General features: G+C 46.5%; 1 protein-coding gene across 1 annotated transcript in view; it reads left to right on the top strand.

The window, feature by feature from the left end:
* The window catches only part of LOC136620322 (vitellogenin-1-like), a 142,186-nt gene extending 130,084 nt beyond the window's left edge, over positions 1–12,102 (top strand). The window contains exons 32-35 of the mRNA XM_066595019.1: positions 3,175–3,269; positions 3,896–4,055; positions 6,243–6,401; positions 11,785–12,102. Coding sequence (XP_066451116.1) covers positions 3,175–3,269; positions 3,896–4,055; positions 6,243–6,401; positions 11,785–11,903 — 533 coding nt within the window. The 3' untranslated portion in view covers positions 11,904–12,102. The remainder of the gene's footprint in view (positions 1–3,174; positions 3,270–3,895; positions 4,056–6,242; positions 6,402–11,784) is intronic.
* Positions 12,103–13,170: the final 1,068 nt, after the last annotated feature.

Below are 13,170 nucleotides of genomic sequence, written 5' to 3'. Positions count from 1 at the left end.
AACAGCAGCTGAAGTGTATCAGCCGTTAGTACAAATTATGCCACAGGGAGTACCCAATGTCATTAGGGCCAGAGGAGCCCGACTAAGTATTAACATTTCGGAATAAATACTAATTTTGATTCTTGCTCAGGTGTCCAATTACTTTTAGTAGGATTATGTATATTAACTACAGTCATACTGCCAACCGCCATGACCACCCCGAGTATACTGTATGAGGCTATGTGTACAATGGCATTGCGTAGTGGAAGTAGCATGCCCCAGTTGTGTCCTGTATGGGATATGCATGGAGGGCAGGAAAATTTCCAGTTCTGGACGTCATTGACTTCTATGGAGAGTACATTTCTGGCATGTAGTGAATGTTTTGCATAAAGGTACCTGATCTTAAAGGGAATGTGTCCTCTGAAAATGATCTTTGTATAAATCAACTATTTGTATGTCTTACATATTTGTTAAACAATTTTTTGTAATTTCTTCTTCATTTATGATGTCACAACTTATATGTAAAAAAAATCCTAAAATCTTGTAGTTCTCACACTGACCACTAAGTCTAATAATAGTCTAACACTTCCTGTCCTATAGAGAAAACATCTCATCTGTCATCTCATTATCCTCACAGACAGGATCACACTGAGAGGTGACACCTATATATAGCTAATACAGGATCCACCATTCACAACAGGTGATGTCACAGCTCACCTCCTCCCCCTCCCTACACAGGTCACAGAGCATGCCCACAACACTTTTCCATACAAGTCTATGAGTCAGCTCCTGTCCATTGCTTGAATGGCCCACGAGGCTGCTGTAACGCATTCTATAAATGCTGTAACTACAAGTCAGGAAAGATGGCCACTCCCATAGTTATGTACAGGAAATACAGTAAAGAAATCTACAAACAGATCAGAACAATGAAAAATGTTTCACTATCTGGTTTTGATTATTAAAAAAAAGTGATACATTCCCTTTAAAGTGACGCTATGGTTTCTGGACAAATTTCTATCCCGGGCCCGGAGGAGGGTGGGAGTATATTACCTGTGCTTATTCTTCTCTGCTGTCTGACAGATCTGCTGATTCTGTTCCTAGTTTTCGGCAGCCCAAGATGGTCACTTCAATTTTCTATCTAACTAATGCACTGCTCTCTGATTGGCCAGTGCTGGTCTTGTGAGCAGTGCTGGCCAATCAGAGAGGAGGTATAGTGCATTAGGCCTCATGTCCACAGGGAAAATCAGGCCCGCTACGGATTCTCCATGGAGAATCCATAGCGGGTCCCTCCTGCCCCGCGGACATGAGCGCTGAAAATAAGAATTAACTTACCCGCAGCGGACCGGGAAGGTCTTCTCTTCTTCACAGCCGGATCTTCTTTCTTCGGCCAGCGGATGTACTCGGCATGTCGGCTGCGTGCCGCGCGCATGCGCCGGGCACATCCACCCGGCCGAAGAAAGATGATCTGGCTGGGAAGAAGAGAAGAACTTCCCGGTCCGCTGCGGGTAAGTTATTCTTAGGCCGGCTGCACACGGCCGTGACAGGCTCTGCCGCGTGAATTCCGCGGCGGAGCCCGTCACGGTGCCCCCCAGAGACCCCAAACTTACCTGCGGATCCGGTGTCCTCGCTCCCGCATGACGCGTCATGTGACACGCCGGCCACGTCACATGACGGAGAGGCGATTTCACGCTATCTTCCACTGTGCTACAGCGGAAGATAGCGTGAACAGACGGCTTCCATTGACTGCAATGGAAGCCATCCGCGTGTACACCCGCAGCAAATAGACCATGCCGCAGGTGAGGACGGGTGAATTCACGGTGTGGAATTCCGCACCGTGAGCATTGAGCTATTAGGTTCAATAGAACCTAATAGCTGCGGGCAACGCAGCGGATTTCCGCAGCGAATTTCGTGGCGGAAATCCGTTCGTGGGAAGGAGGCCTTATTTTAGGTCTCCCGTGGATCCGGATGGCTTCCATAGGCTTCAATAGAAGCCATCCCCGCGGGAGACCTGCACGAAAATGGAGCATGTCCATTTTTTTTCATTCTCCATTTTTTTTAAAATTCCCTTTTATTGACCATCCGCGGGTATTTATCTACCTGCGGGTGGTCAATGCATCCCTATGGGATGCGGATCCGCATGCGGGTGATCCGCTGCGGATTTTAAATTCTATTTTGCCTGTGGACATGAGGCCTTAGTAGTCTAACACTACCAATGCACTATTGATATTTGGTAGTCTGAAGATTGCTATGGCCATTTTAGATACCCAAAAATAGAAAATGAGACCTGAAACCAGCAGATTGGATGGACAGAGGAAGAATAAATGTTGATAATACACCCTCCACTCCCTCAAGTCCCAGGACAGAATTTTTCCTGAAAACCGAAGGGTTGCTTTAAGACACAATGACAAATCTTAGCCTGTTGCCTCCCCGCCATAGCAGGAACGCACCCTGGATATAGCATTTGCTGACCCTTCATGCCTCCTGGTTGCCAGTCCCTAAATTCAAAAAAAGTATCAGGTGGCGTAAATGATTTCTTTTTAGGATAGATTGCAGGTTTGTGGCTGCTTCACAGTTTGTGAATGATAAAAAAAATGAGCATTGAGACAAAAAAAAGGTAATTTTTAGAGAAGTTATACATCTGGAAGATATGGAGAAGGGTTACAAAAAGCATCTGGAGGACCCATCCTGCATTATGCAGACCACCAATTTACTGCACACTGTGTAATGCTTCATGTGCCCTGTGGGGGAGCTGCAGGGAAATTGTATGCTTACTGTCAGGTTCCCACACAGATTACAGCTGATTGCTGGGAAACAGAATATTGTTAAGGAGCCTTTTTATTTGGCTTTACTCTAAAATTAGTTCTCGGCTGTGATTGTCTGGATAATTAACAAGAACCTGTTATGTCTTCTAATCAGCAGGGCTGGCCTCCTAGTTTTGCGGCCATGACCCCACTGACATATGTGGGCCTCGGTGAAAATGAGTTTGACACCCCTGATTTAGGGGAGTGGTGGGCGTGCAAAGAAAAAAAATATGAGATAGAGTCAACAGGGCCGTGGCTGCAAAACTAGAAGGCCGGCCCTGCTGGTGACGGGACATATGATAAGACTGATAGTCGTCTGCACATATTTATCAAAGAATTGTGAACATTTTACCTTCTCAGAACAAAACCGACTAACAGTAACTGTGTGTTTCAGACTGTATCAGAATTCATAGGAACGCAACGACGGTGACAGTAAAAGCACCAAAGAATGGTGTTGAGCAGATTGCATTCAATGGACACTTAGTCAAGGTAAGTAATACCGAAATTACCGAAACGATCATCTGTTAGTTTAAGGGGAACCGGTCCCAAGGTCTGAACTACCAGAGTAATAATAATTTGAAGTTTGGCTTGGAAACAGAGTCCTGAGTCATAGAGGTGGGCCATGATAGCCTCTCCCCCCCCCCCTCCCCTGTGGTGATGTCACTATGAATGGAGCGGTGGTCGCACATGTGCAGTCTGCGCTTCATTCATTTCAATGGGGCTGATGGAAATAATCGAGCGGGTGCCGATGAAGTATATCTGCAGTCCCACTGAAAGTGGACGGAGCACTAGTGCGCAACCAGCCTTCAATCCAGTCTTCTCTTTAATGCATTGGGGCAGTAACCCAACAGTGAGGAGGACAGGAGACAGAGGACCCTGGGTCTTGAAATCGCCAGTGAGACCCCCACCGATCAGCGGGTTATTCCCTATCCCATGGATGGAGAATAACTGGCAATTGTGGAACAACCCCTTAGGGCGGAGCTCCATTTTAAGCATCTGCATCAGCCCATTATGGTAAAATTCTGTTAAAGTTCATTCCTTTTTTATAAAATGTATGCAAATATTATTTTGCTAATTAAGTCAGTCTGCAATTAAGCCCATACATTATGCTTCAGGTGCAGCTGACTCCTCTGATGCACGGCAAAACGTGCGGCCTTTGTGGGAATTCTGATTATTATCCGAGCAACGATTTCCAAAAGCCGAACCATGAAACGGCCAGGAGCTGCAACGGTCTGGTCAATTCATGGACAGTGCCAGATAATTCACCCGGATCAAGTAAGACTGACTATTAGACATAATGTATGCTATCACACATTCACTATTCTACCATTCATCCTGCAAACGTCTGACGAGTTTATCAAAGAAGATGGATGCTGTTTATATTTCCTGATTTGATGTTCAGTAGGTTCAGGTCGGGAATCTGTGCAGCTGGTCCAACCATGGAATATCCACAAACCAATGTAAAAAAAAGCATTGATTTGTGACAAGGCGCGTCGTCTTGTTGGAAGTATGGCCGACCATTCTCAGAGTATTGCCACATTGTTGGCAGCACATTATTGTCTAGAATGTCAAGGTTCACCTCTGTGTTCATGGTTCTTGTAACTACAACAAGGCAACCGCGACCATGCTCGGAAGAAAAGATTCGTCGGGGAGCGGCAGGGGAGAGCAGGGGGGAACGGAGGGGAGATCTCTCTCTCCCTCTCTCCCCCCGCTCCCTCCTGCTCACTGCCGCAACTCACCTGTCACCCACGCTGGCAGCCGAATCTTTTCTTCCGAGGGGTCAGGTACTCGCTAAGGACAGTGCTCTATCGAGTAATTGTCCCTAGTGAGTATGCTCGCTCATCTCCGAGCTAGGTCCGAGCTAGCTCAGTGTCAAACTCGGTCATTAAAATCGTCCATGTGAATAAGGCCTCTTTCACATGAGGGACAGCGATATCTTTCTGTGCGATATCACTTTTTCTTGCGGCGATATTGCAATTTTGTGCCGCTTTTTTGCCGGTACTTTTTAAGGGAGCTTAAAATATATGCCCTACCCCAAAAACAAGCCCTGGCTACATTTATTAAAAAAAACAACAATAACCTAACAGCCGCTGTCCGCTCCGCCGCACTTCTCCTCCACAGCTCCGGCACTCGCCTGTAGTCTTCAGCCAGCAATTCCTGGTGAAGGAGTTAAAAAAATCCTGCCTCCAGGAAGCGCTGGCTGTGATTGGTTCTCAAGCGCCATGGCTCAGCCAATCACTGCGGTGCTCGATGAGCCAATCACAGGCATCGCATTGAATAGCTGTGATTGGTTCATCGAGCACTGCAGCGATTAGCTGAGCCATGGCGCTTGAGAACTTATCACAGCCAGACCTTCCTGGAGGCAGGATTTTTAAACTCCATCACCAGGAAGCGCCGGTTGAAGACTACAAACAAGTGCCAAAGCTGCGGAGGAGAAGTGCGGCAGAGCGGACAGCGCCTGTCAGGTAACATTGTTTTTTTATGCAGCCAGGGCATATTTTAGGTGAAACAGTATTACTTCCTACTGTAAAAGTTGCATCGCAGCACACGAAAACGCAGTTTAGTAATTCTATTTATGATAAATAACAAATATTTTCATTGTCTGGGTCATTGCGAACGCGGTAATACCTATTACTTGCTGCTTTTTAATATTTTTTATAGTTGATCCATTTAAAATGCTCTCTTTTAAACTTTTTTTTTTTAGTTAAACTTTGTTTAACTTTTTTGACACTATTTTTAGTCCCCCAAACGGACTTCAAGATGAGATGATTCGATCACTAGGATACTACACTGCATTACTTATGTAGTGCATTGTACTAAGCCTACAGACGGTAGCCTATTAGACTCTGCTAGTTGTGGGTCCTAATAAGCTGAGTCACATGACACACATGGAGGTCTTAGTCAGGCTTCCAGCTATGGTTGGAACCCATTGGTACCTTTTATCCTGTAGATCACCGATAGGTGACAGAAAAAGCCCCCTCCCCCTGTTATCTGCTTACATACTGCAGTTACTATTGAGTGTGACATGTAAGGGGTTAAACTGCCGGGATCTGAGGTTTCTCTGTTCCTGGCTGTTAGAGCAGGACCCTGGCCGTCAATAGTCTGTCAGTTGCAAACGGCATTGGGACAGTAAACTCACCTGTGTAAATAGGTCCTACCTAAAGTGCCATTGTATTTTAGGAGCCTGGTGTTTTCTGAGTTTTTGGCCGGTCCCATAAAACGAGGGTCGGCCGCGTGCCCAGGGGTATTCTTCTAGCGCTGTAGTCTCCGTATAAGCACATTCAGCCGGCGCACGTTCTGTCGGCGTACAATAAGCCTCAATGACACGTGTAAGTGAAGTCCAGCAAAAATAATAATAAGGAAGAGCAGAAATAACGGAACTGTCAGCGCTGAGCCCATCCATAAAACATGGCAACATTTCCTATTTATCCCCCAACACATTCATATTTTATCGCCTGGTAGGTTGTGCATTGGGCTGGCAATATATCATGTTGGAAAATGAGCTTATTGAGGAACGTCAGTCAACTTGTTATTCGACGGAGCCGGTATTAAACTGTGTGAAAGGATGTCATCCGGCGGCAGCGGTGCCAATTACTGTCGCGTTTCACTGCCTTCCTAAAGGTACAGTATGCTGAATGTGACCATCAACTCTACTGTATATCATACTGGATGAATGGCTATAATAACCCACTTTATAGTAATAGAGCAAGGAATAAGCTCTACAAGGACCCCGGGGTAAAGGGCTGGGCGTTCCTTCCCCTTGATCACCGAAGTGGATGTGCGCATAGTTCGCTCTGTTCGGGTAAAAGTCCCATTTAGATCGGAAGGTGTTGGAAATTCAGTTCTTCTCAAAGGAAGGCAAAATGTCCATCAATGAACTTTATTTTACAGCTTGCAGGATGTGTTACAGCCTGTATAATCATCCAGAGCTGCATTCACAATTGTGCTGGCCTCAGAGCTGAAATCTCTCTGCAATGGTGGATTATAATAGTGCAGATTGGGGTGACTGCCCCATTGCCGAGCCTCCGTCCCGATCGGCCATATTGTAATCCGCACTGCTAAACCTTCAGCTGTAGGGGAGAAAGGGGATAAACGCCGCAGTATTCTCACAGCCTTCCACCTCTGGGATCTCACAGGCGAACAGCAGGCCGTCATCACTCTTCCCCCTTCCCAGCCCCAGTAGAGGAAGTACAGTGAGAGCCGCCAGGGAGAGGAGTGATGATGTCCTGCTGGGTGTCTGTGAGAGGGAAGGCTGTGTATAGTAAGGAATTTAGCCCCTTCCTCTCCCTGTCTACCATGGCCGCTCTCCCCATGCTGTTTTGGGGCACGGAGAGGGCTTGAGTACTAATTTGAGCCACTGAGGATGTTGTTACTCATTGGGGTACATTAAACATTACTATTATTATGGGAGGCCCTGAAAAGTTGATTAGGGGCTGCAGCAAGTTGGGGACAGTGAGCAGAGGCGAGTCGTGGCTGCAAAAAATCTGGGCCCAGAGAGAAAAAAAAAGCGAATATGGATGACTCCAAATATTGACAACATCGCCTGTGATCACGGGAGGTAAGTGCCCTGTAAGCACTGTCACGGTACGTTTACACGCAGCGGGCACGGATGGGAACTGCAGCAAAAAATCCGTACCAAAATCCACATAAATTCCGCATGAAAGACCGCGTCAAAATCGGCGCCATTTGTGTGGATTCTGACCGTCTCAGATGTGGGATGAACTTGGATTTTGTTGTGGATTTTCCTCTATGTGAGAACGTGCCGTTACTGCGGGTGTGTGAGCCGGGATTTCAGTGTATTATGTGGTAACTATTATTTAGAGGTATACTAAGGTTGTGCCGCTGTATCTGAGCCCGCTGTATCTGAGCCCGCTGTATCTGAGCCTGCTGTATCTAAGCCGGCAGTGTCTGAGCCCGCTGTATCTGAGCCCGCTGTATCTGAGCCCGCAGTATCTAAGCCTGCAGTATCTGAGCTCACTGCATTACAATTGGTTGCCAATTTTTTTCAAAAAAATGTCGTCTTGGACGGGTCAGCAGTAGGCAAAGTCCCAGAATGCACCTTCAAGGCCTAAACAGACCAACGTGTTTTTCTCCTGTTGTGCCGCCATGATAATCACGGCCGGATAACAGAACGAAATAAAGCCTCTGATTTCAATTGATTTCAGTGGTTTCGTTTTCACTATCGGGGTTCTCGCCCATTATTTGTATATATAGTACCTGCCCTACGTGCGGGAAGGATCAGGCGGGACCCATCTTGCCACTATTTTTTCCTGCGCTGTGGCCTCAGGCGCTGTATATTTGCATAAACAACTGCATTCTCGCTGTATTTTTTGCGTATGAAGGTTGTGCACAATTGCGCATGCAAAACACACGCACTTATCCTGGCGGCCATCGAATGACCGATGAGTTTAATGAGTCCAAGATGTCTTCTTTCCCTGCACGGAGCGCTGTGGGGATTTTTGCACGACAGAATTGCGCACACCAAGCACGCAAATGAGAACGAATCCGTTGAAATCATTGGCTTCTATTTTCTGCTTTTTGTGCCAAAACGTTTTGCACGGTTGAATCCATCGTACGAATCCGGCCTGAAGTTGTATTTACGCGGGCCATTTACTCACGCGAGTTTTGCGCGCTGTAAGACGTACAGAACTGTCATGAAAATTGAAGCCATAATTGCAATGGGCGATTTTTCTCCAGCAGCGATAAAATCTCGGCGGTTTCTATTTTCTCCCCTTATTTCCTATAAAAGATAAAATTTTTTAAAAAGCGCCTCGCGTTCGCCTGTCGGTGCGATTTTTTTATTTTTCCTATTGATATAACATGCGATATTCAGGGCTGTGAAACTCACGTGAGGAAATAGCGCGTGCGGAGATGTGATACGATTTTATTGCAAAACGCATCGCAATTGCAGGGGAAATCGCAGGTTTGCAAACGCAAGATAGCGCTGAGTTTCTCGGCCCGATATCGCGTTCGCTTACGTAAATATAGCCTCACATGGGGCGATTAATTGTTGGGATGAGCGAACCATGAGCTCGCTGTTTGCTTTCAAACGGTGTCCGTTTACATTTTTCCGTCACGCCTCGTTCATTTTCGCAGATTCAACGGTTATTTGAACAATAATTGTCCCGTGTAAAAGCCTCCCTCAGACGGACGTATTCATCCAACTTAGCGCGACGTGTTTGCGCTATGAACGGTTCTTTTTTGCGTGTGTATCGGCGTATTTTACTGTACTTTTTGCGCCCGCTGTTCGTTTGTGCAAGGCAAAAAAAAAAAACACGCCCCAATTTTAATGACTATTCAGCCTAATGAGTTCCAGATGTGGGATTGCGCACGGCACGCACATTTGCGCACTCCTCATAGACTTCTATGGAGACTTTTGATGCCCAAATACCCAGAAAAATGGTGCACGTTCTATTATTTTGCTCGCATGCGAGATATGCGCGCAAAATCTGGAAATGTATGCAAACCCTTTGACATCAAGGGTTCCATCCTCTGTGTATTGCAAATACGCCCACAAATACGCCTGTGTGAATGAGCCCCAAGTCTGGGGTATGAAACGCCAATCTACGTAAATTCCTCCATAGTGCGTCCACGTGCCGCGGGTCGGGGATCTTTGGCTCCACATCTCGGCGCTCTCCTACAAGGGAAGAGAGATGCCGGCCGCTCAGATCTACAAGGGCGTTCAAGTGTAAAAACTGGGACACAAGTAGAGCGCTCCGGAGGCGGCGGGATGATTCATCGCCGGCGCTGCTGGTGCGATTATAGATTTACATATTTTAAAGAGAAAGCAACATAAAAACGGTCCTTTCTGCCTCCTCTTACAAGATATAAACAAACTAAAAAAGCTCATTTCCACAAACTGCGCACTAATACATCCCCACTATGTCCTTGAACTGCGAATGGCGCCATTCCGCTCCCCATGTTGGGTGTCACTGGAACCTTTGATGAAATCGAGCCAGTGGTGTGATTTGTCACCCACATCTACTAAATCTTTCCTGTAAGCCTCTTCTGAGCCAAGTGAATAAATCATCTATCACCGAGGACTATTGATCCCTCTGGTAGCTCCTACTGTTGCCCCACGCTGACCGCAGCTTTAGGTTAAAGGGGTATCCCATCTTAGGAATCCTATTTCAATGTGTTCGAAATGGCAAGATGATGCAATTACCCATAAGATGTCTATTTCCAAAATGCTCCGTTCTGCAGACATTGCAGATATTGATTCCTCTAGTTGTTTATTGCCCGTTGCCAGGGAAACAGAATGCTTCTTCTATGGCCGGGCTGGTAGCTCGTGCGTTTGCGCTCCTAAGATCCCGGATTTACATGAAAGAAGTGCGCAAGCACTCGCCTACTCTGCTGGATGTTTTCATAAAGAGGTGGGCTGTTTCCCTGGCAACGAGCAGTAAACAACCAGAGGAATCAGAGGCGTAACTTGGAGCTCCTGGGCCCCAATGCAAAACCTGGAACGGGGCCCCCCAACTATAATGCTTTATTCATAGTACTGGGCTCCTTATATGGAGAAGAGAGGCCTTATGGGCCCCCTAAGGCTCCTGGGCCCGGGTGCAGACGCATCCCCTGCATCCCCTATAGTTACACCCCTGAGAGGAATCAACATCTGCAATAGCTGGAGAATGGAGCATTTTGGAAATAGACATCTTATGGGCGAGGGCATTGTTTTGTGATGTCTTACACATTAACATAGGATTCCTGAGATGGGCGTACCCCCTAACTAATTGTGATATTTGGGCCCTGACTGATGCATGAGTGTACTTGGCGCTGTACAAAATCACACCTTTAGTTTGCTTCTTCTGAAAAGCCTGTACAAAAGTACACAGAGCATTCTGCCGTCTACGTATCAACACGCTAATGTGAGCGGATCAATGAAAGTCTATTTCCTTTCTTTGGCTCCATTCACCACGTGTCGCACGGCCGCGCATCGCCGCTGTAATACGTGACGAAATCAGGGTCGTGTGAGCGCGCCATTACGCATTATTTATGCTTCACGGTGAACATCGTCAGAGGAAAAAAAATGCATTTTTGGTCCCGCCGTCTGCAAGAAAAATTGTAATTAAAAGCGATGAAAAAGTCCCACAAACTCCACAATCGTAGCAGTAAACACTGTAGGACGTCCTACGCCAACGGGGGAAGAAAAAACGTTATCAAATGTTTAAAGTATAAAGAAGACGGCGGCAGAAAATAGTTGGCTTTTTTTCCAAATAAATTGTAATTTTTAGAAGTAGTCCAATAGAAGTAAAACTATACAAATCAGATATTTTTGCCGCACTGCGAACGCCGTGAAAACAGGACCTCCTCAAAGATGGCGGGATTTAGGTTTTTTTTCCATTTCACTCCACTTAGATTTTTTTACGTTTTCCAGTAAATTATATGGTACGTTGAACAGGACTATTTAAAAATACAATTCGCCCCAAAACAAAAAACAAGCGGCCCGCATGTAGCCGTGGAAACAGGAAGATAAAAAAGTCATGAAATTGTAAATAATGGGCTGTATTTCCGTGCGAGTTTTGTGCGTTTGAACGCGGCCTAATATCAAGACCTGAAGTTATTCTCTATCCAATCCATGTTGGTGGGAGTCTGACCGCTGGGACTCCCCACCAATCACAAGACCCGACAGTCCCCGCATGACGGAGCGGAGGTCGCACATGTGCGGTAGCACTCCATTCATTTTGATGACAGCGCTGAAGACAACCGATCGCTCAAACTCCGCAGTGAATGGAGCGGTGACTGTTAGGACTCTATGGGATCGGCGGGAGTCCCGGTAGTCAGGCCCCCACGATCGTATGGTCACCCCCTCTCCTCGGCTAGAGCACAGCTTTAGACCCGATAAATAGTAATCCGGTACTTTCACTAAACCATCCAAAATAGTCATTATATACTAAATGTCAGAATGTCATAAAAACACAAAAACCTTTTCTTTCTGCATAAAATCTAAGCCTTGTGTCCATAAAACGATCTTCTGATACTTGTTCCTCCGTATTTTCCTTCTTAGAATCAGCAATGCGGCTGGAGGACTGGCAGGCTAAACCCAAAGTGTCGTCGGAGGACCTCATTAAAGAGGTGGAGGCCCATGCCAGCTGCGAGTGTGCCGAAGAATCCGCCAAAATATAACACACATGGATGTAGCAGAGCTGAACTCGTAGTTAACTCTTTAGAGACACCTGCTAGGTGATAATACAGCAGGTTTACCACCACCGGGATGTTATGGTGGGACGCACCCAATGACAAACTCAGCTCTGCTATAGTCAATAAAAAAACAGATTTACATATCAATAAATTCATGGAATTCAGGTCTTTGCCAATCACTGCTGTCGGGTCTGTATGCTTCTGTGTCACCAAAACTGCTTTATGCTGCGAGAACAATAAACATCGATGACCTGACGGAAGGTGATGGAAGCCGTGTCGCGTCTCTGTAATTACTTATCATTTACCTCCGGGCCGGTCCTCATCACAAAAACAATGATTTTATTACAACACAATAATACTTTGTATCACAGGATTATATACACTCATATATACACTCATATATACACACATATATACACACATATATACACACATATATACACTCATATATACACACATATATACACTCATATATACACACATATATACACTCATTGCCGAGAAAGTATCCGGGATCTAGAAGAAGTTGTTATTTTGTTTCAAAACTCATCCTGCAGTTCCATCTCAGGCAGATCTGCAAGTGATGAGAGTTGTGGTGATTAGATGAACGGTCTTGTCACCGGAGGCCCTAAAAGTGGTTCCCCCCCTTGGCCTATAAGAGGCTCTCGGAGGCTCCTTGTCTGTAGTGACCTCTTCTTCCACTTGTGTAGAGCTTGTTGGCCACTAGACGCCTCTACGACCCAGAGAAGAGATTTCACCCCGTTACCAGAGTCTGAGAGGGGCGCATTATTGGGATGTGAGAAGCTGGATGGTTGTATCCATGAATTGTCCTCACCGGCCGTTCTGACCAGACTGTTAGGAGGTGTTGGGACCATTGGTGAGGGCACACAAAGTGACTGCGCTCAGGATGCCCCCTACAGACCACCAGTAGAGAGGAGTGTCTGACCAGACTGTTAGGAGGTGTTGGGACCAGTGGATGTGTGAGAGCACACAAGGTGACCGGGCTCAGGGCGCCCCCTACAGACTACCAGCAGCAAGGAGCGTCTGACCAGACTGTTAGGAGGTGTTGGGACCAGTGGATGGGGACACACAAGATGACCGGGCTCAGGACACTCCCTACAGACCACCAGTAGAGAGGAGTGTCTGACCAGACTGTTAGGAGGTGTTGGGACCAGTGGATGTGTGAGAGCACACAAGGTGACCGGGCTCAGGGCGCCCCCTACAGACTACCAGCAGCAAGGAGCGTCTGACC

Source organism: Eleutherodactylus coqui, chromosome 3 (genome assembly GCF_035609145.1).
Source record: "Eleutherodactylus coqui strain aEleCoq1 chromosome 3, aEleCoq1.hap1, whole genome shotgun sequence".
Lineage (NCBI taxonomy): Eukaryota > Metazoa > Chordata > Amphibia > Anura > Eleutherodactylidae > Eleutherodactylus > Eleutherodactylus coqui.
Note: the sequence above shows the minus strand (reverse complement) of the source record. Positions and strands in the feature narration are given on the sequence as shown.